At 34.7% G+C, this 25,455-nt stretch overlaps 1 protein-coding gene across 7 annotated transcripts in view; it reads right to left on the reverse strand.

The window, feature by feature from the left end:
* Positions 1-25,455, reverse strand: part of LOC105483334 (potassium voltage-gated channel subfamily H member 7) — a 473,655-nt gene that overhangs the window by 142,487 nt on the left and 305,713 nt on the right. For 5 of the 7 annotated variants that reach the window (XM_011744162.3, XM_071072860.1, XM_011744161.3 and 2 more), the window contains 3 exons: positions 16,306-16,734; positions 11,606-11,626; positions 3,406-3,620 (listed from right to left, as the gene is read on the reverse strand). In XM_011744162.3, coding sequence (XP_011742464.2) covers positions 3,406-3,620; positions 11,606-11,626; positions 16,306-16,734 — 665 coding nt within the window. The remainder of the gene's footprint in view (positions 1-3,405; positions 3,621-11,605; positions 11,627-16,305; positions 16,735-25,455) is intronic. The other 2 variants (XM_071072859.1, XM_024793251.2) reach the window with 1 other exon arrangement.

Genomic DNA, 25,455 nt, shown 5'->3' on the forward strand with positions numbered 1-25,455 from the left:
CTGGGATGCAAGGCTGGTTCAACATTCGCAAATCAATAAACATAATCCAGCATATAAACAGAACCAAAGACAAGAACCACATGATTATCTCAATAGATGCAGAAAATGGTTTTGACAAAATTCAACAGCCCTTCATGCTAAAAACGCTCAATAAATTCGGTATTGATGGAACGTACCTCAAAATAATAAGAGCTATCTATGACAAACCCACAGCCAATATCATACTGAATGGGCAAAAACTGGAAAAATTCCCTTTGAAAACTGGCACAAGACAGGGATGCCCTCTCTCACCACTCCTATTCAACATAGTGTTGGAAGTTCTGGCTAGGGCAATCAGGCAAGAGAAAGAAATCAAGGGTATTCAGTTAGGAAAAGAAGAAGTCAAATTGTCCCTGTTTGCAGATGACATGATTTTATATTTAGAAAACCCCATTGTCTCAGCCCAAAATCTCCTTAAGCTGATAAGCAACTTCAGCAAAGTCTCAGGATACAAAATTAATGTGCAAAAATCACAAGCATTCTTATACACCAGTAACAGACAAACAGAGAGCCAAATCAGGAATGAACTTCCATTCACAATTGCTTCAAAGAGAATAAAATACCTAGGAATCCAACTTACAAGGGATGTAAAGGACCTCTTCAAGGAGAACTACAAACCACTGCTCAGTGAAATAAAAGAGGACACAAACAAATGGAAGAACATACCATGCTCATGGATAGGAAGAATCAATATCGTGAAAATGGCCATACTGCCCAAGGTAATTTATAGATTCAATGCCATCCCCATCAAGCTACCAATGAGTTTCTTCACAGAATTGGAAAAAACTGCTTTAAAGTTCATATGGAACCAAAAAAGAGCCCGCATCTCCAAGACAATCCTAAGTCAAAAGAACAAAGCTGGAGGCATCACGCTACCTGACTTCAAACTATACTACAAGGCTACAGTAACCAAAACAGCATGGTACTGGTACCAAAACAGAGATATAGACCAATGGAACAGAACAGAGTCCTCAGAAATAATACCACACATCTACAGCCATCTGATCTTTGACAAACCTGAGAGAAACAAGAAATGGGGAAAGGATTCCCTATTTAATAAATGGTGCTGGGAAAATTGGCTAGCCGTAAGTAGAAAGCTGAAACTGGATCCTTTCCTTACTCCTTATACGAAAATTAATTCAAGATGGATTAGAGACTTAAATGTTAGACCTAATACCATAAAAACCCTAGAGGAAAACCTAGGTAGTACCATTCAGGACATAGGCATGGGCAAAGACTTCATGTCTAAAACACCAAAAGCAACAGCAGCAAAAGCCAAAATTGACAAATGGGATCTCATTAAACTAAAGAGCTTCTGCACAGCAAAAGAAACTACCATCAGAGTGAACAGGCAACCTACAGAATGGGAGAAAATTTTTGCAATCTACTCATCTGACAAAGGGCTAATATCCAGAACCTACAAAGAACTCAAACAAATTTACAAGAAAAAAACAAACAACCCCATCAAAAAGTGGGCAAAGGATATGAACAGACATTTCTCAAAAGAAGACATTCATACAGCCAACAGACACATGAAAAAATGCTCATCATCACTGGCCATCAGAGAAATGCAAATCAAAACCACAATGAGATACCATCTCACACCAGTTAGAATGGCGATCATTAAAAAGTCAGGAAACAACAGGTGCCAGAGAGGATGTGGAGAAATAGGAACACTTTTACACTGTTGGTGGGATTGTAAACTAGTTCAACCATTATGGAAAACAGTATGGCGATTCCTCAAGGATCTAGAACTAGATGTACCATATGACCCAGCCATCCCATTACTGGGTATATATCAAAAGGATTATAAATTATGCTGCTATAAAGACACATGCACACGTATGTTTATTGCGGCACTATTCACAATAGCAAAGTCTTGGAATCAACCCAAATGTCCATCAGTGACAGATTGGATTAAGAAAATGTGGCACATATACACCATGGAATACTATGCAGTGATAAAAAAGGATGAGTTTGTGTCCTTTGTAGGGACATGGATGCAGCTGGAAGCCATCATTCTTAGCAAACTATCACAAGAACAGAAAACCAAACACCGCATGTTCTCACTCATAGGTGGGAACTGAACAATGAGATCACTTGGACTCAGGAAGGGGAACATCACACACCGGGGCCTATCATGGGGAGGGGGGAGGGGGGAGGGGGGAGGGGGGAGGGATTGCATTGGGAGTTATACCTGATGTAAATGACGAGTTGATGGGTGCAGCACACCAACAAGGCACAAGTATACATATGTAACAAACCTGCACGTTATGCACATGTACCCTACAACTTAAAGTATAATAATAATAAATAAATTTTAAATAAATAAATAAATAAATAAATATATTTAAAAAAATAAAATAAAATATATAGGAAAGATGCTCTCAAGAATGGCAAGTATAATTTCACCTCTCAAATAAATATAGACTGCACAGGTCTATTTATAACTTGCTCATGGTCTTTTCATAGCTATTTCAGATCACACATAAGAGGTTATCTGGAAACAGTACTATAGTGTGGTTTGTAGTGATTACAATCACAGAAGAACTTCATTAATTCAAAAACTTCAACGCTTGGGATAGAGAATGGGGGCAAGCTTGGCTTTATATTATAGAGAGTTTATGCAAAGATTTGCTAAGCAAATATACTGAGTAAATTTTTCGTAAAAGAACCGCTTGCTTGACAAATTTTAGAGTCATGAATTCTCAACAATGTAAGTGCATTGTAAGCAAAAGCTAGGTACTGCTTAGTTGGTATGTTGATATAATAAGTAGAAATCATTTTTATCTACTCTGTGAAGCAGTACGCCTGCTAGCTTTTTACCCTAGTTCAAGCTGCAGTATTTATTTGAAAACAATAAGATATTGTTCCAATAAAATGTGTTGTTTCACTGACTTTTCATCGTCTCAGACAGCTCTTTTCCCCAAGTTAACTGAACTAGATCCGACTCTATTTAGTAAAGTGCAAAAAGGATACCAGAGTTCACAGCAAATCCTAATTAGTCCCCTAAAGCTTCAATAGACACATCCATTATATTAAAAAACCACGTTTTAATAATGTGAGAGTTGGCAGCCAAATAATAAGTGTCCAAACATGATGAATAGCAGGTTAACCACCTCTACGAAAGTAGGAGCTACCATGCCATGTTAGTCCATTTTTGCTTAGTCTTGTAATATATAAAATCCTAATATACAGCTTTATGAATCTGTTATATTAGAGAGTTGCCCAACATCTCAAGATAAATAGGAGTACAGATAAATGTCTTACCTCTACTGGTAGTCATTTATAAGAAAAAGAATATGTTTTAAGGTGTAGAAACAAACCTCTAAAACAGTTGAAATTGATAAGAACACTGTGTCCTACCTGGGTCACTTTCTCTGTCACATTGTGTGTTCGATCTTTAACCTTGGGTGCAATAATGGTTTTGTCTGAAGAAGGAGGAGATGAATTCTTTTTCTCAGTTTTGGCCTCTGAAAAATTCAGAGTGAGCTGTGGAATCTTGTTAATGGTGCTGTATTTGTTGAGGTTTGAATCTGATGTGGATCCCAGGAGGCTTGACTTGATATGATTGAAAGGCCCTAAAAAATAAAAAAGGAAAGTATTTGAAAGAGTAATATAAGAAGATATAGAAGAAAGAGACAGTTCTGAATACCTTGCTAATGATTCATGACCAGTATGATCCTGATTTGACTGTGACTAAATGCAGCTAGCTTATACCTTGACACAGGGATTGGGTCACCTTGGGCCACATGGAATGGCATGTGAGTATCTGAGAATAAGACTGGGTTCTAGGTGTGCACTCAGAGAGCAAATGGCAGATTTAGCTGTTCATTAGTTTCTTTCATTAAAAGCTACAATAAAAGAAAAAACTACACTCTCTGTTATTGGTCAAATTCTACCTTTAAAATTTCTTATAAATTTCATTTTGTAATTTGAGGATTATTTAAGAAGGACTTACCTATGATTAAAGTCATATTGGCCATGAAATTTCCAAATGGATTGTTTGCCCTGCTCCAATTTGTGTTACTCCCCTCTGTGTCACTGAGGAGTGACAAGCCATCTAGGCTCTTCATATGTTTCCACTACCTATATGAGATGCTCCATAGAACTTCTAAAATAGTTAAACCCAGATGAAGGAATTACAGATAAAGCTTCAGAGGGTGAAGGGCCATTTTTGTGTGAATGTGTGTACTCTAATGAAAACTCCAGGATCATATGTGGGATTTTTAGATCCTTTTTTTCCTTTCACTTATGTTTAAGTCTTGACCACTTTCTGAGAAAAAAAAAAAAAAAAAAGGTGCTATAAAAACCACACAAGCAGAATGCTCTGGCAAACATAACTTACAATAGAAGTGCCACAGCTAGGTAATAGGGCATGTCTGGGGTTGATAGTACCTAGTCACTTCTCGCAATCTTTCCTACAAAGATAACTTGGCAAGGTGGCAAGACTCCTGGTTTCCTTGTTGAGGGAGTAGATTGACCAGCTATATCTTCCTTCGGGATGAATCTGTTATCTGTTGCTTATGGAGAATCAGGAAATTCTCTGAGAAGTATCTTGTGTAATGAGCAATATTACCTACACTGTCATTTAGGTCTTAAAAATTAACAACAGAATTTTATAAAAATCGTGAACTCCCTATTTTTGTGCCCCGGAAAGTGGTTAAAACATACAAATTGCATCAATAAACTTGTTAGGCAGCATAGTTGCCTTCTGTTATTTCTTTATCTGTTCAAAATGAAGTGAACCCATTTTTGGGATCAAAATGTACTTTAAGCATCAAGCAAGGTATAAACACTTTAGAATTAGAGTTAAAGATTTTGCATTTGGGACAACAATCAATCAACTCGGGTCAGATATAATACTAAGAAATCAATGCTCATCATTTTGTTCATAGTCACTATGGAGGAAATCACGCTATACTTGTTCATAAAAGTTCAGACTTGTTTATTATAAAAGTGTGAAGTAATCTTAATAAATTTTCATGTATTTAACAAATACTGTGTTTCTTGAGTTGCATTTGTGTTGACTCCCTGATTCTTATCTGTGACAATGACCAAGTCCATCTAGAAGAAAAATGTCATGAGCTCTCCAGGAATTTATTGCCTCGTATGTTCTCATTTGCATATAGAACCTAACTCTCTTTTCTATTTATACAAAGATAGAAATAAGAGTAAATAGTGGCAACAAATTCATCTAGCCTTCAGATAGTTCTCTGACAGAAACTCCATTCTTCAGGTCTTTTTGGAAGTCTCCAGCCCACATCACTATTTTATTGTAATGCATACCAGGATAGTGTTTTCCTTTCTGTAGCATTCTGTAGTTGAGTTCTAGGTTTTATATCTTAATATTTACAATTTGTAAATTATGCCAGGATTTCAGGTTTCTTAGATACTGTCTTTTCCCCAACTCTAATGTCATATTTTCACTCCTTAGTTTATTTAACTAACAAGGATACTATTAAGAGATTACAGATAACAGAACTCAAATATATAGTTAAATTGTATTCAAAACCCGTAAGCTCATCTTTCCACTCTCTTTTTGTGTCATCCTTCTCTATGCTGCATTTTTGTAGCAAACTGTCCACAGAGTTGTTTAAAATTTGGCTAAATTCACGGATCATCGATGTCATCACAGATTCTACAATGTTAATAGAGAGAAAGACACTGTTGATCTACTTTAATTGCCCTTGTGACCAGTTCCAATAAACTCCACTGAACTGGCTACACTTATATAAGCAGGTGATTTCAACTATGGTAGTATTTCACTCTAGGGGAGATTTTGTGGCAGCATTTTTTGTCGTCACAATTATGAAAGAATTTCAATGTCACAATTCTCCTTGCCTTAAAGAATTACCTTACCTGCCTCAAGGGCATTCATGCAGGTGAAAAGCCTGTTTATTCATGAATTGAGCCTTAAAACTAACTGTTTCACATATAAACACTGCAATGTGCTTTTTACATGATTTTAATATAAATTGAAATTTCCAGAGCTACAATTTCCATGTAGAGGTAAGAATATATATTGTTTTATTCAGAACTTTGTCAGAAATCGCTCATCATTTTGGATAATTACGCCACTTAGAGCTACACTCCTTGTGGCACTTGAGTGGCCAATAGAAAATTTTAGAGTTTAGATTACAATCTGTGTTTGGATCTGTCATTTGCAAATATGTAAGATAAGAGACTTGAGTGTTCTTTATCAGTGTTGCAACCAAATATTGTTAAATTTTCAGAGAATTACCAAAATCACACTAATAAAAGTTCCTTCAAAAATATTTTATATAAATATCCTCCTATATATTTAAAATGATATGATACTATGAAAAGGAACCTATGTCTTAAAAATGAATCACTTGTAATTATTTATTTGTCTTTGGGTTGCCTGTTGGTTTTCAGTCTCATTCTCAAAACTCCCTGCAGATCTACCACAACTTCTCTATAATGTCTCAATTGCCATTTCATTTTCCATTCCATCTTCGGTTTCTCCTTACATAACAAAGCGTGTTTGCAGGGTCTTTTTTTATGTATTAGAGGATGAATGTATGTCCTGACATCTAGTGGGATTTCTTTCTTCTGTGTAATTCACTACTATTGCATTATATCACGGAAAGTATCATTTTGACACTACCATTAAAAGCAAGAGCTAGATCCTTTCTGAGACTACCATACTTCCTTATTTTCCCTTCAGCTTGTATTGATATATCAATCATAATTAAATTTTAGTTACTTCCCATTTTAAAAATTCATGTATAAATAAGTCTGATATAATTCTTGACTCCAATGGTGGTTTTGATTATGCTACCCATCCATACTCCTGCTGACCATTTTATCTGGTACCTGTATGGAATATTTTCTCATGTACTTAATGCTTTTAAAACCAAATTTTCTTCATGTGTCTAATTATTGCATTATGTTTTCTAGTGCAGTTATATTTGAACACTAACATTTTGAAATAAATATTTTATTGTAAAGTGCTGTTCTTTTATTTCTCCTGTGTATTCCAGTTAGGGAATCACATTGATATTTTAGAAATAGGTTAAATTATCTCCGAGATCAATTTCAGGATAGCAAAATGAGTATAACGAAGTATTTATTGAGACAAGGAGACATAGGATCTGATATGATTGAGAAACTGGTTGATAAAATGTCATACTCAAATTTAGCCTCAGAATTTGCAACTTCATTGCATTCACTATTTTAGCTTCTCTTATTTGCAGGTGGAAAAACCCTCTAAACTCTTACTCTCTTCCAGGTTTGTTTTTTTTTCTCTTAGTCTTAAAGAGTTAATCCACATTTTCTTTTAATCTATATTTTAATTAATTCAGTAAAACTTAAAATATTACTTAAAATAACTTGTGAAAGCTACTTAGATAAGGCATTTAAAATTTATTTCATGCTGTATAAAAAAGATAATTATGCTTCTTTCTAGTGATTTTAAAGCAGATGTTTAAATGCAGAAGACTTCTAGAGTCTTCAAGATGATCAATGTTGACTTAGGTTCCTCTAAGCCCATCAAAATGCAAATGAAAAAGATTTCAACATTTTAACTAAGGTAGGTATTAACAATATCCTTATTTCACCAATTGTAAACCTAAGCGGACAGAATATGAGGCCAGAAAAGAATAAGAATAAAGGACCAGAATACAGGGTTTCCTACCTCCTACGTCTATATTCAGAGAGGCCTTGGTTGAGGATTTAAAGGTGAAAGGCAGCCTCACTGAGAGTGATCATGAACAGATGGGATTTAGGATTCTAATGAAAGAAAGGAGAATAACCTGAAAAACAAAGTAAATAAATTTAAAGGAAATGAATGGGCAGAAATAGGGGGAAATAAGAGATTCAATAGAAAGTCATGTAAAACTCAAAAGCATAGAGGAGTACTTGATGTTCTTCAGAGAAGCATTTGCAAGATGGATGACCAGGTTACATTTTTCAATATATTAAGAGAAGGTGGAAAACAGGTGACCAAGTAGACTAAACCAACAGCTGGAGAGTGCTTTAATATATTTCAAGTGTCTGATTAAACATAAAGTAGGCCAATTTCCAGCTGCAAAGGAATACCTACATTTAGACAAGAAGCTAGAGGCTAAAGCAACAACTGGGAAGAATTTTAGATTAAAGATATTTAAAATTTGTATGATGAGGCTATTTAAATTATCATGAGATATGAGATGCTAAAGGAGAATATATTTTTCTTTTAGATGGTGCTGGAAACATAGCTAAGGGCATCTGATAGATTAAAAGAAAATAATACTACTTTAAAAAATCGTTTTGGAGGGAAAAATATGATAGGAAAGAAGGAAACCAGACAGAAAAAGGTTGTTTTTAAATCATCAGGTATTTGTACAACATATCTTAGGGCACTGAGTTTATTTAGCTAAAGTTTAATAAAACCCAAATTGCTGAAGTGACTTAACATGAGAGAAGATGCAAATGCAGTGTTTAATAATTAAACTTTGTAAAAGAACACTGTCAATAAGTATAAGGCCACCAGTTTAGCACTTAGAAAGATGCATAAGAAGTAATCATCAAATTATTTTTCTTCATATTGTCTGTTCCAGTGAATGACATATTATTGCAGGAGTAAACTGTTATCATTGAAAATCAATTTGCAAATCCTCATCAGATGACAAGATACTGGGTAATGGCCAATGCATCCTATGAGAAACAAGTTGTATTAGATTAATTTATTTCATTTGTGAGCCATATAGGCTAGACAGGAAGTAAAAGCTGTAACAAACCTGTGAAGTAGTTTTACTTCAGAGTCATAGGACAGATTCATAGACAAATTGGCAATGGAACACACCAATGTCAGAGGGAAGCAGGGTTACTTGGGATAACAAGGAGGCAGAAGCATTAAAGGGGCAAAATTGTGTTATGACTTATTTACGAAATAGAGAAAGTGAGGTAGATTTTTATTGATGACTTGTAAAGCAAAATAGACAGAAAAGCCACCAAGTTTGAGGTAAAAATTAGTATATGAGTGATGGATGTAGGATTAGGTCCTCTCACGTATTAGAGAAGTTGTTAAATTATCATATATACATATAGCAGGATGTGCAATTTATTTGAAATAACTTTTCCACTCTTTGACAATGGTTTACACTTTTAAAAAGAACTTTGAAGTGTGAGCTTAAGGAGTCAGAATGCTAAGAAAATTTATTAAAGGGAAATGAAATAGATCCTAAGAATGAAGATTAAGTGGAAATTAGTTTTAGAAAAAAGACTGAGTATCAATTTGCTGTCTTTTTACTGTGATATTGCATCATGATTAGCAGTAGTCAGCTAGTATCTCTGTCTAGTAGAGATAGATGAAGGGGAAAAAATTCATATCAGAAAGAAGGATTTAGGTTAGCTCTTTGTGTAACAGGCACTAACACAGACTTCCCGAGAAAGCTAAAGAATGGCATCCTCTGGAGATAAATGTACCACCTGTACAAGGTATTTAGCCAATACCTCACCTGACATAAATAAACCAGATGCTCTTGAAGACATTACCAACACATTCCTAAATTATTTATTTAATTCTGATAAATAAATGTTTTTTTGGTTGAATTAAATATTGAAATAATTAATTATAATTATGAATTTTGTACACAAAGCAGGGTGGAAACCTGCATGTTTTTAGTCTTTTATTTAGATCTGGTATAGAAGCAAAGCCAAACAAACTTAAAATGCACACTTAATGTATGGTCCTGTACCTAATTAACAAGGTTAATGGCTTTGTGAAAAATCTTAGAGGCAGACACTTAAACATTGTTAATAGTTTTCAAAACCAGAGCTTGAAAAAAGTAATGAAGGCTTTGCAGTGAAAATTTACATTAAATTTCATTACGTTTGCAAATGCTTTCTCCAATTTGGGGATAGAACTTCTTAATTATTAATATGTGAAAACTTTCTACAATAGTTTAGAGATTTGTAATGCAAAATTCTGACTTTGATGATTCTACCATATACTTTAAATTGTGATTGTAAAATTGATGTCAATCTGAAATGTATGTAATAAATAAAGAATATCTGTATTCAAAGACTACTCCTATTAAAAATGAGAGAGTTGAGAAAAAAGGTTGGAGAGTAAATGAATTATTTTATGACACTAAAATAAAATAGCTGTACTTTGACATATATGCGAACTAGTAGTTTGAAAGTTAAACAAGTCCAATTCTCTATTTGTTGAGAAAAATTAGGTTCATTTATCACTACATTTAAAAATCACTAGAAAATTAATTAATGCCTACTAATTTACTGACAATTGTTAAATTCTAAAGCTAGTTGGCAAGAACTATCTGTATCGTGCTTCTTGAGGTTGCGTTCTGAATTATGTCAATGCAAACCACTGCACACAGTTGACACTATTCTCTCCCTTTTAGAAATCACAGTGGACAGGCCAAAAAAAAAAAAAAAAAAAAAAGAATAATGATGTAGGTGAAATCCCGCCCCACTATTTGGGTCAACCTGCATAGACCCTTTTTAAAGTGCTTACAAAATAAAATTGGGTTGGGTTTGGGGGGATACTGCCATAATTTCCCTGATTTTCAAATTTCCCTAGGTTGCTGACCAAGCATTTTTGGTCCCTAGTCTATTAATTCATAACCATCATCAGTTCTGAATTATTTTAGGGAAGCAAGTGAGAAATCAATATACAAAATTGCACAGTGGTCAGTGTACCAGTGACATTTAAGAGAGAGTGGTCAAAACAGTGAATTCTAAGTAATGACGGTTACTGGTGGAGACGTGTTCATGCAACACACATGTACAAAATAAGTCACGATCACCATTTGCACACCCACAGCAGCATGCACGGCCTATGTTGAAAGACCAGGCCCCAATGGTTTTCAATTTGATGATAATAATATGGTTATTATATTTTGTGATCCTTGTATCTACTATGATACAGTAGAAAACAGAAGTGAATTTCAAATTTTTAGCCCAATCCAAATTTATCCAGACTATTTCCAGTTAAACGTAACCCTCTGGGAGTTGTAGGTCATGCCAGTGATTTCAGGCTAATATAGAACACAATTAAAATGATTAAAATATAATAGAGAAAAATAGAAAACGACTATCATGCATATATAGTTTACTACTACAGTAAGCTGAAAACCATACCCCCTGCCATCCAGGAACGTGAAACTAGTTTTGAGGAAACAAAAGAGGAACAAGTGAAGTGATGCTGTCATGTAGCACTTTGCTTATTTTATTTAATCTTGCACTCAAAATTGTTGTTTTCCTGAAATAGGCTTTTGTGCCTCTGTCACATCAGAATATATTTAGCTTGAGGTTTGTGTTTTTCCAAATAATTTAAATATTTAGGAAGTATTCATTGTCAACCTAGGCTTATAGTTCTTGCAGGCAAAAGGAGCTCATAATCATTTTGGTGACGCAGCAGAGAAATAACAATGTCTCTAGCAAAATCAAGCCATGATGTCTCCACCAGGCACCCCGAATAGCTAAAGGCAGCATGAAGATGTTGCATTGAACAGGGCATACAGCAGGCAAGTTAACATGCCGAGTAAAGGGGCACGTTGAGCATCAGATGGTGAAATTTGAGTTTGTACATTACCTTTGACATTGCGACCATTGTCTGTTTTGAGCACATAAGGATAAAAAAAGAGAAATATAAAAAGAAGACTAAAATTATATTATATACACTGAATCACCTGTATAAAAACAATCAGAGAAATCAGAATATGATGGAAAATTTCTCTTTAATTGAAATTAACATTGTGTACTATTCCACCAAGTAACATGCATATACTAAAAATAGTATCTGTCATAATATACATTCTTATTTAAATATGTGAAGCATTTATCTCAATTTCAATGGATTCCAAAGTACAGATTTTATAATTATGACAGTTTAGAAACAGATTTCCCCAGATGCTGCAGTTGTGACAAAACTTTCAACCTTGTCAACAGCCAATTTTAGTGTCTCCTCAACTGTCACTGAGAATATACTCAAAGGAAGACTCCACGTTTTGCATGTTAAGTAATATTTTGCATATAATTTAACCCAGTATGTTAATAAGGAAAATGTTTCTAAGATAACAGTTCCTTCCCTCCCTCCCTCCCTCTCTCCCTCCCTTTCTTTCCTTCAGGACAAGGTCTGGCTATATCTCTCTGGATGGACTTGAACTCCTAGGCTCAAGAATCCTCGTGCCTTAGCCTCCTTAGTAGCTGTGACTACAACCACACCACTCTGCCTGGCTCCACTGTGCCTGGCTCCAACTTACATTACTAAACACAATTTTATTAACTGCCCTCCTCCAAATGTTCTTCAATATATATTTTAAAAATAGCAAATATAACTCAAAGAGTCATTCTTAGACAAAAATAATTGTTAGATGTAAATGAAAGATTAGATTGTTTTAAAAAATGTTAACATATTAATGTCACAATGAATTCAGTGTAATTACTAGAATATTGAAAAATTTTATTTGTAATAAAATGGGCTTTTTTAAAATCTGAGTTAAATATTTTCAGATTTATTTTGAGATCAACAATCTAAATGTTGCATACTTGCCACTAACAAAATATGCATTACTAGCTATGAAACACACAAGCTTAAAATAAATGTCTCTGTCGTATCAAAACCATTCAAATATATCCAAGATTTGAAAAATCTGTTCAGCATTTTGTTGATATCTGTGCTAACACTGTGCCCATTTAAAATCTTGGAATATATCATAATAATTTCAAAGCTTACAACTGAAATAATTCTAAGAGTGTGGTATAATGAATTGCTCGTAGACATTGCATTGGACAAAGACATACAAATAAAACTGTGGCCTTAGATAACAACTCCCTTTCCACTTGGAGAGAATCACATAAAACAAATAGAGATAGTGGAAGAGATCTTGATTACCCAGAATAAATGTGTCTACCAGAAGCTGGGTCCAAAAACCATTAGTAAAGTAACAACTGCTTGCAAGTAGTTATAAATTACAACTGTACTTATTAAACCTAAAAATTATATATAAAGATTTACCAATTCCAAGAAAACTAACAAAACATTACATTATGTAGTTATTACAGCTTTGACCTTCCAAGGCAGAGTATGGCTTGTGCACTGGTCTTAGCTGAGATCTGCTTGTTATCCTTCCATGACAATGTAAGTACAGAAATTGGAGTAAATATTTAGAAACTTTTGTAGCAGTTTGGCAGAGTAATTTCATGTCTGATTAATAATAAAACAACTGGGGTTTATATTTTGTGTCTATTTTTTACATTTCATTATTCTAGTAGTACATTTTTATTGAATTCACAAATGTATTGGTCAGTGATGAATTAGAAAATAAAATTCTAGTTCTTCATCAAAGATGGTTTGAAAAGTATGGTTCTAAGGTACTTGATAATGTGGATTAAATGAGAGGATAAAGTAAAATATTATTCATTAATGTATCTGCAAAATATTTAAAGTTCTGTGAAGATAGCCTGTACAGGAGAATGTTTTTATTTATTTGAATGAGGAGACAACAATCAGACTTTGAAATCTTGTGCATTATTTCACCTGTTAGTCAGTTACATGAATTCATAAAACTAAAATCACGTCTAAAAGTTTTCCATCTTTCCTTATCAATGGCTCTATTTGTAAAATATACCGAATTACAAAGTCTTAGGAAATATAGTTTCTTTTTTGCTAATCGTGATTTTGTAGCTAAAATTGCTCTAAAGATGAAGGATAAAATACCCTCTGAATTTATCAATCTGTAGTCACATGTCGTCTATAGCATAATCTATAAGAAAGTAATACTTTTTTTGAAAACAGCTTACTTTGGGTGAGGGAGAAAAATCGAGGATGATCTAGCACCAAATGTTTATTGTACCTGTACTGAGAAATCCAAAAATATTAAATCATTCTTTCTCATAATTGTATCAGTAACTGTGCACTAAATGGAGATCATATAAATTAAAACAATGAAGTTAAATCAAGAAATCTAATCTAAACTACTTAGCACCACTGTCCAAACACAGGCTAAGTCAGTACAATGCACTGATTACATATCAGTTTGATTTTCAAATTTATTGTTTTTGAATTTTACTATACTACTGTTATAGAAGTCAGGATTTCTCTAGGGAATCACTGAAAGGTCAACTTCTGAAAAGTCAGTATGATTGCTAAAAGTGACTACACTAACTAAACTAGCTAAAACATATGCTGGCCATTTGAATTACCATATTGAATTTACCAGTCATGTTTAGCCACAGGACTCACTGATCAAAGATCAAATTCTAGTGGTTTCATTCTGTCAGGAAATAGTGAGTCTGCCATTACTAAATGGGCTAGGACCTTAGATGATTATCCAATTTGGGAATTGGCCTTGTATTTTCTTTTTTCCTTTTGACCCTCTTTGGCCCACAGATTAAAAGGATGTGTTAATTGTTCTTGTATCTTTTTCTGAGCTATCAATTTATCTTTCTTTGAACTTTTTCCTGCCAACTCTTCCTTTCACCTCTTCTGCCTTCTCCACTTCATGGTGTCCTTTAGATAAAGATCCTCTATACGATTTACTCTTAAGACTTCAGTTTAACTTCAGAGTATGATGGAGCAGATAACTCATTATTTTCTGATCTGCATGATTTTGAAACAGAACTCACAAGCACAGTCCTCTCAACATCACATGGTCTTCTCAATGTCACACCAATATTTATCAAGTATCTGCCATGAAGTAGACAATTGTGCTAGATACTAAGGGTGCAGAGCTCACTATGCCAGAGTGCCTATCCTGGAGGAGCTCACAGCAACATAATTGTTTGTTTACATATCTGACAAGAATGACAGACATATAATACACAATAAATATAAAATGCAATCCATGCTACACTATATGTAAATATTGGTTTGTAAACTTGAGTGTGAAATGATTTAATTCTTCTGGTTTGGGAAGGGGGAAATGGGTCCCTGACGCTGAGTGGTAGTATAAGGAGGGACAAAGTGGGGAAGAGTATTCTAGGCATAACAAAGTAATGAAGCAAGAAAACACATGTTACATTTTTGGGAAAAGGCAAATTATATCCGTGCAGGTGTAGAATAGAGTATGTAGTAGGGAAAAGAGTCTTGCTGGGGCTAGAAATTAGGCTGGAAAAATAAGCGTGATCAGCTGACAAAGTGCTTAACACCTCACACTAAGAATTAATGTTTTAAAGACAAAACCAGCAACAGCTTGGACAGCCAGTATCTCAAGAACCCAAATCTATGGGAATCTGAAAAGTGGGTCTGCTGTACCCGTGCCGAGAACTTTGATTCTCAGACTCCCTGGGGAAAGTCAAGAGATTCAACAGACTCCTCCTATGGCAAGGTTTCATGGAGGAGCAGGAGTGAGGGAAGAAAAATATTGCATGAATTTGATTGTAGACTATGGAGACAGGCAGTCCTGAGTTTGAAGCCAGGCTCTGACACTGACTAGCTCTGTAACCTTAGTCTAGTTATTTATTTAACGTATCTAAGCCTCTGTTTCCTCACTTATTAAATAGGGCTTAAAAATGATTCCTAATTTGGGTTTGTTATGAGAGTAAAATGAGACTTAATGTGTGTCAAGCACTTACATTGCCTCAGACATAGTAAGTACTTAACCAATGTTATCAATTACTGTGTTCATGATGAATTGTTTCTGCCATTGCTTTTTAAGTATTGTTAATTTCACTACTGGCTAATATAAGAATGTGAACATAAAGAGGTCAGGGAGAAATAAATTCTGATTTGCTTTTCCAGTTGATTTTGGTTGAGATCAGGACTTTCAGGATTTTTTTTCCCTTTACATTTTTTCCCCTTCTTCCTACCTACCTTGCACCCCTGTCAGCTTACAGCTTTCTGATCACTCAGTACATCACGGTTCCTATGCTGCTCCCTTTGGAAAGAGTCGGTCAATGAACTAGCCCTCTGATGGCACAAATTCTTTCTTCCAGGGCATGATCATTTGCTAAATGCAGCAAAATTAATTATGCTTGAGATGATAGTGTTCATCACCTAAGCACATGTTATAATAAGCATTAATTAATTAACACTCCATGTGGTAGGCAGATAATGGTTATCATACTATTTCAGAAATACAGATAAAGAAGCCAGAAGAAACTAAATTACTCATTAGGGTTCAAAGAGGAAATCAGTAACAACTCTGAGTGTAGGACTCAGATTTTTAATAGCCTTTAATCACATTTCTTTCCCCAATGCATAGGGATTATTGTTGAAATTTAAAACGATATGCAAATAATCATTTATTACCCGTGAATATATGTTTCCATTTTTAAAAAAATCAAACATACCTTCGCTGGCATGTCGGTCTCTAAATATGTTCTTGGGATGGACGCTGAATCCTTCTATATCATGAACTGAAGATGCTCTCCGTATACTACATAAGCTTTCCCTTGATCTGGAATGGGACAGCTGGGAACTTGACTGCAGCATGTCAGGGTAGAGTCGGTCCCATTGTCTTTTGGGAGAGGAATGGTCAAGAGGTCCGGATATATTCACCAAGGGAGAACATTTGCTGGGCTGTATCAAAGCTTTTGTGTCATCTGCTTCAGAAGGGCTGCAGCTTTCTTTTGTAGGAGACTTAAAGTGCTTCATGGCTACCGAATCATCGCTGTGTTTAGATGAATCGATGACTACCACATCGGGGTCTTCTTGTGGTAAGGACTGCTTTCTGTAAGTGAGAACTCGCAGACCAGGGAACTTGAACCCGAAAAATTTCCCTATAAATGGAGACAGGAGAGAGCATTATTATAAGGTAAATGATATATCTTGTAACAAAAACAAACATTGTTGACTCATTTAAACACCATATAAAAATAATTACGAATCAATGGTTATAGTTGGAATAAGGGATATTGTAGAAAACTTCTCTGAGACCAATGTGAAGCATCATATAAGTAATAAGAAAACAGCAAATAATTTTATCATGTTTCTGATGATTAGATCCACATCAGTGACATAAAATTATATGGATGACAGGAGACTTTTAGTTTTAATAAAATAAAAACATGCATCCACTATACATCCACTTTTCTAGGGAAATTGAAGGATGAACAGAGTTTTAAGGAAATATGATCTAGGGCATCATAAGTCCAGGGATAGACACAGGAGTGAGTACAGCCTATGTACATGTGTGGGTGATGGAGGGCTAATGTGTTGGAGCAGGCAGGACGGAAGTGAGGTGAGGTAAAGAATAGACCTTGTATATTTAGAAGATTTGTACTGAATAATATTGTGAGTCAAGTTTGGGTGGAAAAAGTGGGGTCAACTGTGTATGAGAGGTTTATCATTCCATCTGGAATTCTTAAGGACTTTTGGTTTTAAAGAGAAATGCACCATACTGGTAAAGATTTCTTTTTCCTGTTTTCTTTTCTTTTTTTTGGCTCCAAAATTGGATAGTATGGCATATAATGTTATGTCTGTCTCAGAGTGGTTGATTCACAGAAGGACAACTAAATATAAACTTTAAAGAGCAGATGTTAAAAGTTAAAATCTTAACTATAAATATAACATTAAAATATTAAACTTTAATTGTTAGGTATATAAACTCACTAGTAGTAAAAACTGCAAAGCAAAACAAGAGGATATAATTTTTATAGTCTTCAATTTTGCAGTAAATGAAAGAAAGCATAACATCTAGTGCTGGCAAAGAATACTGGGGAGCATTCTGACATTTTGGTGGTGGGATTGCAGATTACTACAAACTCTTTGGAAAGTCTTCAGACAATATCTATTAAAATGAAAAAACATACACTTTTATTTTGACTCAGTTATCCACATGTGGGATATTGCAAAGGCATAAAAATGAGAAACAATTGGATTATCCATTAGAAGGAGAATTACTGAATAAATTATGGCATTTTTATTATTTGGAATCCTACGATATTCTTTAAAAGGTTGCTCAAATATAATGTTAAGTAAAAAAAAGCAAGTTTAAATTCCACGTGTTCACATAATTTTCATCAAAATAAAACAACAGCTTATATTTGTTCATATATTTGTATTGAAAGTTTCAAACTTTTAATGTTGACTAGCTCAGTGGGTGGGTTTGGAAGTAGGGAGGTATAGTGTATTGCATTCTTCTTTATATATCTTTTTTTATGTCAAGCATGCATTCGTTTATAAACAAAAAACTAATAAAGTAAAACTTTCACTCCTCAAATAACATAAAAACAGAGGACAAAGTATCCAAACAATAATCTGTCATTTTTATTGTCCCCACAGTAGTCTAGGTCCACATTACCCATGGCTTTACAATTACACACTGACCTTAAGTCAGTCAACTTAAATCTTTGAGTTGCAATATTAACTACCTTCTTATATTATTTAAATGTCATAGACACCATTATCTTTAATAGATTTACTATGAACTTTTCCTCAATGCATTGAAGATGCTTCTAAAACATGGAAGAACACTCTCAAAACTCACAAACATTTCTCCATGTTGAGTATACTCTCCCAGTGGATGGTTTTTTTCTATATCCACATATTCAATTCTGTCTTCAGTCCAATGACTCCTAAATATATATCTCCAGCCCAGACCTCTCCTCTGCGTTCCAAAACTGTATATCTAATAGACTCATCAACATCTCCACTTGAAAGACACCTTACAATCTTATAACAAGTCCAGTTTCATAATCTGACCCTTCAAGCCCAGGCTTTTGTTTTTCTTCTTCTTTTTTTTTTTTTTTTTTGTGAATGGAATCCATCCAGTCATATAAACCTGAGATTTAAGGACCATTCTAGATACTGTTCTCTCTCTCCCACTCATCCCCAATATTCCATTAATATCAATCCCTTAATTGTGTTCATTTCGCCTCCTGAATGTCTATTTTCATTTCTCTCATCTTCACTGCTCCTACATCTTTCCAAGATACTATACTGGTTCACAAGATTTCCTGCAAAAGAATCCCAATCACTCTTCACATTTGTACCTTTATTGTCCACCCTTAAAACTAATAATTTTTATCTTTAAATAATAAATAAATTTTATCTTTTAAAAAGTTTAGAGGATGGGCACATTGGTTTATGCCTGTAATGCCAGCACTTTGTGAAGAAAAGGCGTAATGCTCTCTAGAGGTCAGCCGTTTGAGACAAATCTGGGGAACAGAGCAAGACCCCCCATCTCTACAAAAAAAAAAAATAGCTAGGTATGGTGGTATATGGCTGTAGTCCTAGCCACTCAGGAGGCTGTGGTGGGAGGACAGATTGAGCCTATGAGTTTGAGGCTACAGTGAGCTATGATTGAGCCACTGCATCCCAGCCTAAGTGACAGAGAGAGACCCTATCTCTAAAGAAAGAAAAATTAATATATGATTATGTAAACTATTGCACAATTCCACCCTTCCCCTGTCCTCTCTTGCTACCAATAACTTTCTCTTTGGGGACGGAAGACAAAACTATCTCCATCTTGCAGCTTCTTACTCTCTAGAACCCAGTCATACGGAATTTTAATTCCCCTGGAGGCCTCTGCTTCTTTCAGATTCATGGCTTCTTTCTGTTTGATCCTTTTTACTTCACCTACTGAGCTCATCCTTTAGATTTCAGCACCAAAGTGATTTCATGGAGAAGCTTTTCCTTCCTTCTGAACAGGTTACCACCCCTTTCATAGCTTTCACCACAGTTAATAACTATGCACTTGTTGATTTTCTGTTTAAAATTTTTTTCCATGACTGGACCATAGGCCTCAGAAGGGCAGGACCCCAGGCTATTTTCCTCACCATTGAGTCCCAGCTCTGACCGAATGACTTGGCATGGTAAATGAATTCTCACAAACAGATTCTAAAATGAACTCAGAATGTGCTCAATTTTGACTGTAGGAAAACTAGACTATTTAATTGCTCTGATCACTATCATTAGAGAATTTTAACCTCCTGGAATTGTACTGACTGACATTTAACAAAAAATATTGATTGAGTAGAACTCAACAGTTCATGGAAAAGGGCGAACTCTGTACCATGTCCTCTCTATTTGATTTAACTCATCTATGAAGTTTATGTAAAATACCTGTTACAGAAAATTTGAGAATTTAAGAAGGCCAATTTATTATTATAAGCTTTCATTTGTGGTCTAGCAGTTAATAATGATACAAATCATTGAAATAGAATTAAACATTTTTATTATTATTATTATGGACATATAGTTGTACACATTTATGAAGTACACATGATATTTTGATACAATAATACATTGTGTAATGATCAAATCAGTGTAATTGGGATATCCATCATCTCAAGCATGTATCATTTTTCGTGTCAGAAACATTCCTCTTCTACTCTTTTAGTTATTTTGAAATATTTGATAAATTATTGTTAACTATTGTTGCTCTAAAGTGCTACCAAACACCAGATCTAATTCCTTCTATCTAACTGTATTTTGGTGCCCATTACTTATCCCCACTTTATCCACCACACCCTACCCTAGTACCCTTCCTATCCTCTGGTAACCATCATTCTACTACTTATCTCTGTGGTAGAAGACATGACAATATACAGACAAACCACAAGTACAATCAACATTAAACTCTGGATTAATAAGACAAAGACAAGAGTAACCAATCTGCGCAAATAAGATTAAGTAACAGTTCATCGTGATAACTGTTTTGCAAACATTCTTACATATCTCTACTGATAACTTTTATATTCTCAAGTAAATTGCTAAGTTGAAAATCAGTGAACTGCATCCAAGTCATTTGATTAGTCTTTAATGCACATGAAATTGAGTTTTAAAGCAGTTTACAAATCAATTCTGCAAGCTTATTACAATGCATTGAAAGTCAATGACTACTTTTGTTAATTTTTCATCATTTACTTCACACTCCTCCTTTAAAAAACAATTCACTGGCTTTCTTAAATTAATGACCACATAGGCATTTAGTTCATTCCTATAGTTTAGTCATATCCAGTGTGGTACAGATGGTCTTTTCTGCATCACTAGGTTAATAGGACCATGTTATATTGCATTACAGATTTAGTTGTCTAACTGTAGTTCATGCGGAAAGAATGCACATTGAGAATTTTGCTCAATGCTAGCACTTTCAGGCATGAAATATAAAACGTAGATGAGTGTAATCCTGTTATGGATCTTAACACTGAAAAACATCCGTGCAAGTTAAGTCTTCAGATTTTATTATATTTGATTTCTAATTTGAATAATTAAAATAGATACTATTTAACCTATTTACTATAACGCTCAATAAATGTGAAATAAGAGAAACAGAAAAAGGTTTTGCACACATTTTTACACATTTCCAGAAAGAATTACAAGTACTGGTAAATGACTTACATGAGTATAATTTTGTTTAAACACATCCTTTTCATCTAAGAAGGCATACAGTTGTTAATATACATGAATATAATTATAGTAGTTACAATTAACTACTAGTATAATGTATTTCTCAGGACATGTCATTTTTGTGAAGATGCTGAATATAAATTTGGAGGGCGCATCTTCATCAATCCTGTCATATATAACTGACAACTTTGTAGTTCTCAACCAAGAAAACATAGATATTCCCATCATCTTTCTCTGTGAAAAGTCTATAATTATAACTTTAATGTACACATGCAAAAATGTTAAATATTTTGCCAAATTCATACAGAAAATTCATGTCAGGTTAGCATAAAACAGCAGTTTCCTTGATTTAATTTTAGTTTTACCCAAGGTTTGGTGTTTTCTTGGGTCATAAATAGCCACATGAGAATCTAATGAAAATCCTGATTTCTCTTTGAAATAAATGTAGATAAATGCATACACACAATTTTGCTTATGATTTCAGAAGTTGAATAACTAACTCCCCTTCTCCAACTAAAGCCCTTCAACATTGACCTCCCCTAAGATCCCCAGGATTCGTTGATTCTTTATATTCCTTTTAGTTTTAAATTTATTTGCTGACATATTTGTGCTAGTCACATTTCTCATAAAATTATAATGATCACAACTACACTTATAACCTATCTCCTGTGGTAATGGGGTTTTAGAAATTGGCTTTACTAAACTTTTCCAATTTGAGAAGACCGCATCAATCCGCTGGTATTATTCTCTCCCTCTCCCTCTTTCTTTCTCTCTCTCCCCACTTCTTTCCTGTGTGAATTGATTCTCATCTATTACAGTTTGGAAGTAAACTATTACACCCATTTTTGACTTCAAGCAATTCTTCTAACTTAAGACTACATTTAGGGATATTAGAAACAATAATTTTCTTGTGGAAAAACAAAAAATATCTGCAGAATTCTCCATCTATTTTCAATCATTGATTTTTCTCACAACACAATGGCAAGTTTCCAATCATTTCCTTCATTCAATTTTTCATCATTTCTATAAATTCTTAGAACCTTGATTATGTCATATTTTTACTGCAAAAACCCAATTAAATATAATTAGAAGCAGTTTATTCCTGCTTGGTTCTGCTAGGTTGAAGTATGGACTGAAAAGTAGAGAGAAACTTAAGTTCAAGTAGTCAAGCAAATTAGAGACCATGGTGAAACAGGAGAGGATCTGTGTGGGGAGTAAAGTGAGGTTTGTTGTAAAGGCCATAAGCAGAGATCTGTCCCCTCACAAAGGGTTGGGGTGGTGGGAGGGTATCTTAAATTGGATTCCTGAGAGTAGATTGTGAAAAGGCTTGTTGAGGGAGTACTCTCATGTCTATTATGTTATGTCTATTAAAAAGGCAGGATTAAGAAGAGAAAGTTAAACTGCTTTTCATATGCAGCTGAAGCTTCGGCCAATCCTCCTGGAGCTCAAATGCAGGGATATGCCCTTCAGAGTTCTGCCAAATTGAAGTCAGAGTACCTGGCCTTTGCTTCCCTGTATCTACCAGTCACTGGTAAAGCCACACCATGGGAAAGGCCATAATGCTGGGTAAGGTAGTTTCCTGCCTTAGACCACAATTTCTAGGGAGGCGTAGCAGTGTATCTGGAACAGCTGATATTTCCAGCAGCTGGGCTGTCTCAGCCCTAAGGAAGATGTCTGGGCTTAGGGCCACAGCGTCCAGTACAGAGAGAGAAATGTAGCCATCTTTTGGCCTGAAAAAATATGATCTGAATTAAGCCTACAGTCCCCTATTATCACACAAAATAAGGATGTGTGAATTGGTATCTGTGTACCTTTCTAATGTCAGAGTACTTACAAGCCTGACATTAAATCTGAAGCCTTAAAATCAGTGTGAGAATTTTCTCCAACCACGTAACCCTGGATTTGCAGAGAAACACGACTTTAACTCCTGAATCAGAGAGAGAAGAAAATCAAATTTGGTGGGATAAACAGAGATAATGACTAACATAGCTGCCTTTTTCTTTTTTGGAAGAAAATTTTCATAGAGGGATCCTGCAAGGACATGAGTCTCTCCTACTCCTACATATGTAGGAAGGTATATAACATTGCCTATGAGCTGGTAGAACAACTCAGAATATTGTCAAAGAAGGATGTAGATAGCAGCTAGACTGGGAAAGATTATCATTCAATGTGAACTCAATTTTAGCCAAGTGGCTACCCTGATTAGTGGGTGACAAATGTTCCACTGTAGCCAGAGCAGGCCTAGTGTCAGCGATAACAAAAGATCACCAGGGAGTCTACTGACCTAATAAACTTGAAGCTAGATACAAGGTTCTCTAAAGGAGCAGATCAGATCGGTAATGCCATGAAAGGCTAAGAATCCTGTGACATTTCCTAGGGTATTAGATACCAGAGAAAAAAGCAAGATCTTACAGTGAGCAGTAAGGATGAGGTCTAATTGGAATCTGTAAGTTATGTGAGTTAAAGGCAGTAAGTGGAGGTTGGAGGAGTCAGTGCTGTAGCAAGGCATGAGAACAATTACAGGAGCTGCAGCAGCAACAGAGCACTCCCGTAAACATGTTCACAAATGTTGACGATATCTGAGGGACACAGCTTGTGATCTGGCTGGGTCATCACGAGAGCAAAGAAGCAAGAAACATGAATTTGGATAAGGGGGATAGGGCAGAAGACAGGACAAAGTGGTGGACTGCTTTCAGCCTCTTAGGGTTAAAATCTCTCAGTGAGAGGGGATTGGGAATGAAAGCAAACACAGCAGCATAATATACACCTAATTAAGTTTCTATGCGCTTAAAATAACAGCTTAGTAAATCAATGCATGCAATACCCATACTTTCTTTTTGATAGATTCCTTCTGTTTGTAAATGTCAAATTAAAAAGTCCATTCAAGTCCTGTGAAAGTGATAATGTCTTAACCAAAATTGAGCATGGATGATCATGTAGTCATCACATAAACAGATACTCTCTTGATGGACTTTTCCAAACACAAATGGTACAGACACCAGTTACCCAAATGCTGTATGAATAGGGACTGCCCCTGATTGGGTGTTGCTAGGTAACAAAATTTTCCAAATTATACTCACATGGGGGCTCTCTGATGTGGATATACCAATTTGGGCATTCATTAACATCCATTGTTAATGAGGAAATAATGTATTTTTTTCAACTACTAGCAATTTTCTTGACCTTAGAAATAGACACTTTGTTCAAATCCCGGGGGCTGGGAAAGGCACATGACATAAAATTTATTGCAACTATGACTAAACTTTCCTCAGATTTGTTTTTTGCAACCATGTCATGTTTCCTTTTACATCAAATTTAATCTTTAAAAAGAGGAAACTTCAAAATACAGGAGAATAGTAAACATTAGTTACAGTGTAAAACCTTTAATTAAATTCATCTGAATAACAGATTGTTTCTATAGTAATGCTTACTGAATGGGAAACTCTATATTACTATTGCAGCTCTTCATCTTCAAATTAAAGAATGACTTTCAGCTCCAGTGGAGAATAGTAAAAACACTGTAAAAGCACTTTTATAAACCAGCTCTATGGAAAATTTCTTTGTTCCTTAGCTTGAGGTCTAAAAACTGAGATACAAATTTGTGGGAGTAATGTAGCTATTGAGGCAAATGTGTATTTTATGTGTCAATTATCCAGAGTATTGAGTCCAAAGCATATGAATAAAATTTTAGTGGCTTAAATTAGCTAGATAATTGCCTAAATTATCAATTATATTTTGTGTGGATAGGTTTAGCTTCAGTTGAAGCTTTTAGAATAATTCAAAATTTTAGCAAGTGTAAAAGTAAAATTATCTTTGATTTGGAAAGTGTAATTTTAATCTTTTCAAAAATAATGGATGTCCTTTATAGTACTTTAATAAGATTAAATGAAAAAGTACACTGTAAAAAAATACTATAAGATGCTTCAGAAATTTCAGGGTTTTTTTTTTTACATTTATTTTCACTTAAAATTATTTTTATAGTTCTATCTAAACATTCGTTAACCTAGACCATGGTTTTCAAACTTTCTTGGGCATCAGAATGACTTGAAGTGTTTGTTAAAACACAGCTTGGTGAATTTCTGAGTTTCTGAATCAGTTGTTCTGGTGTAGGGCCCAAGAACTTGCATTTCAAACACATTGCAAGGTGA

Source organism: Macaca nemestrina, chromosome 11, assembly GCF_043159975.1.
Source record: "Macaca nemestrina isolate mMacNem1 chromosome 11, mMacNem.hap1, whole genome shotgun sequence".
In the NCBI taxonomy this organism is placed as follows: Eukaryota; Metazoa; Chordata; class Mammalia; order Primates; family Cercopithecidae; genus Macaca; species Macaca nemestrina.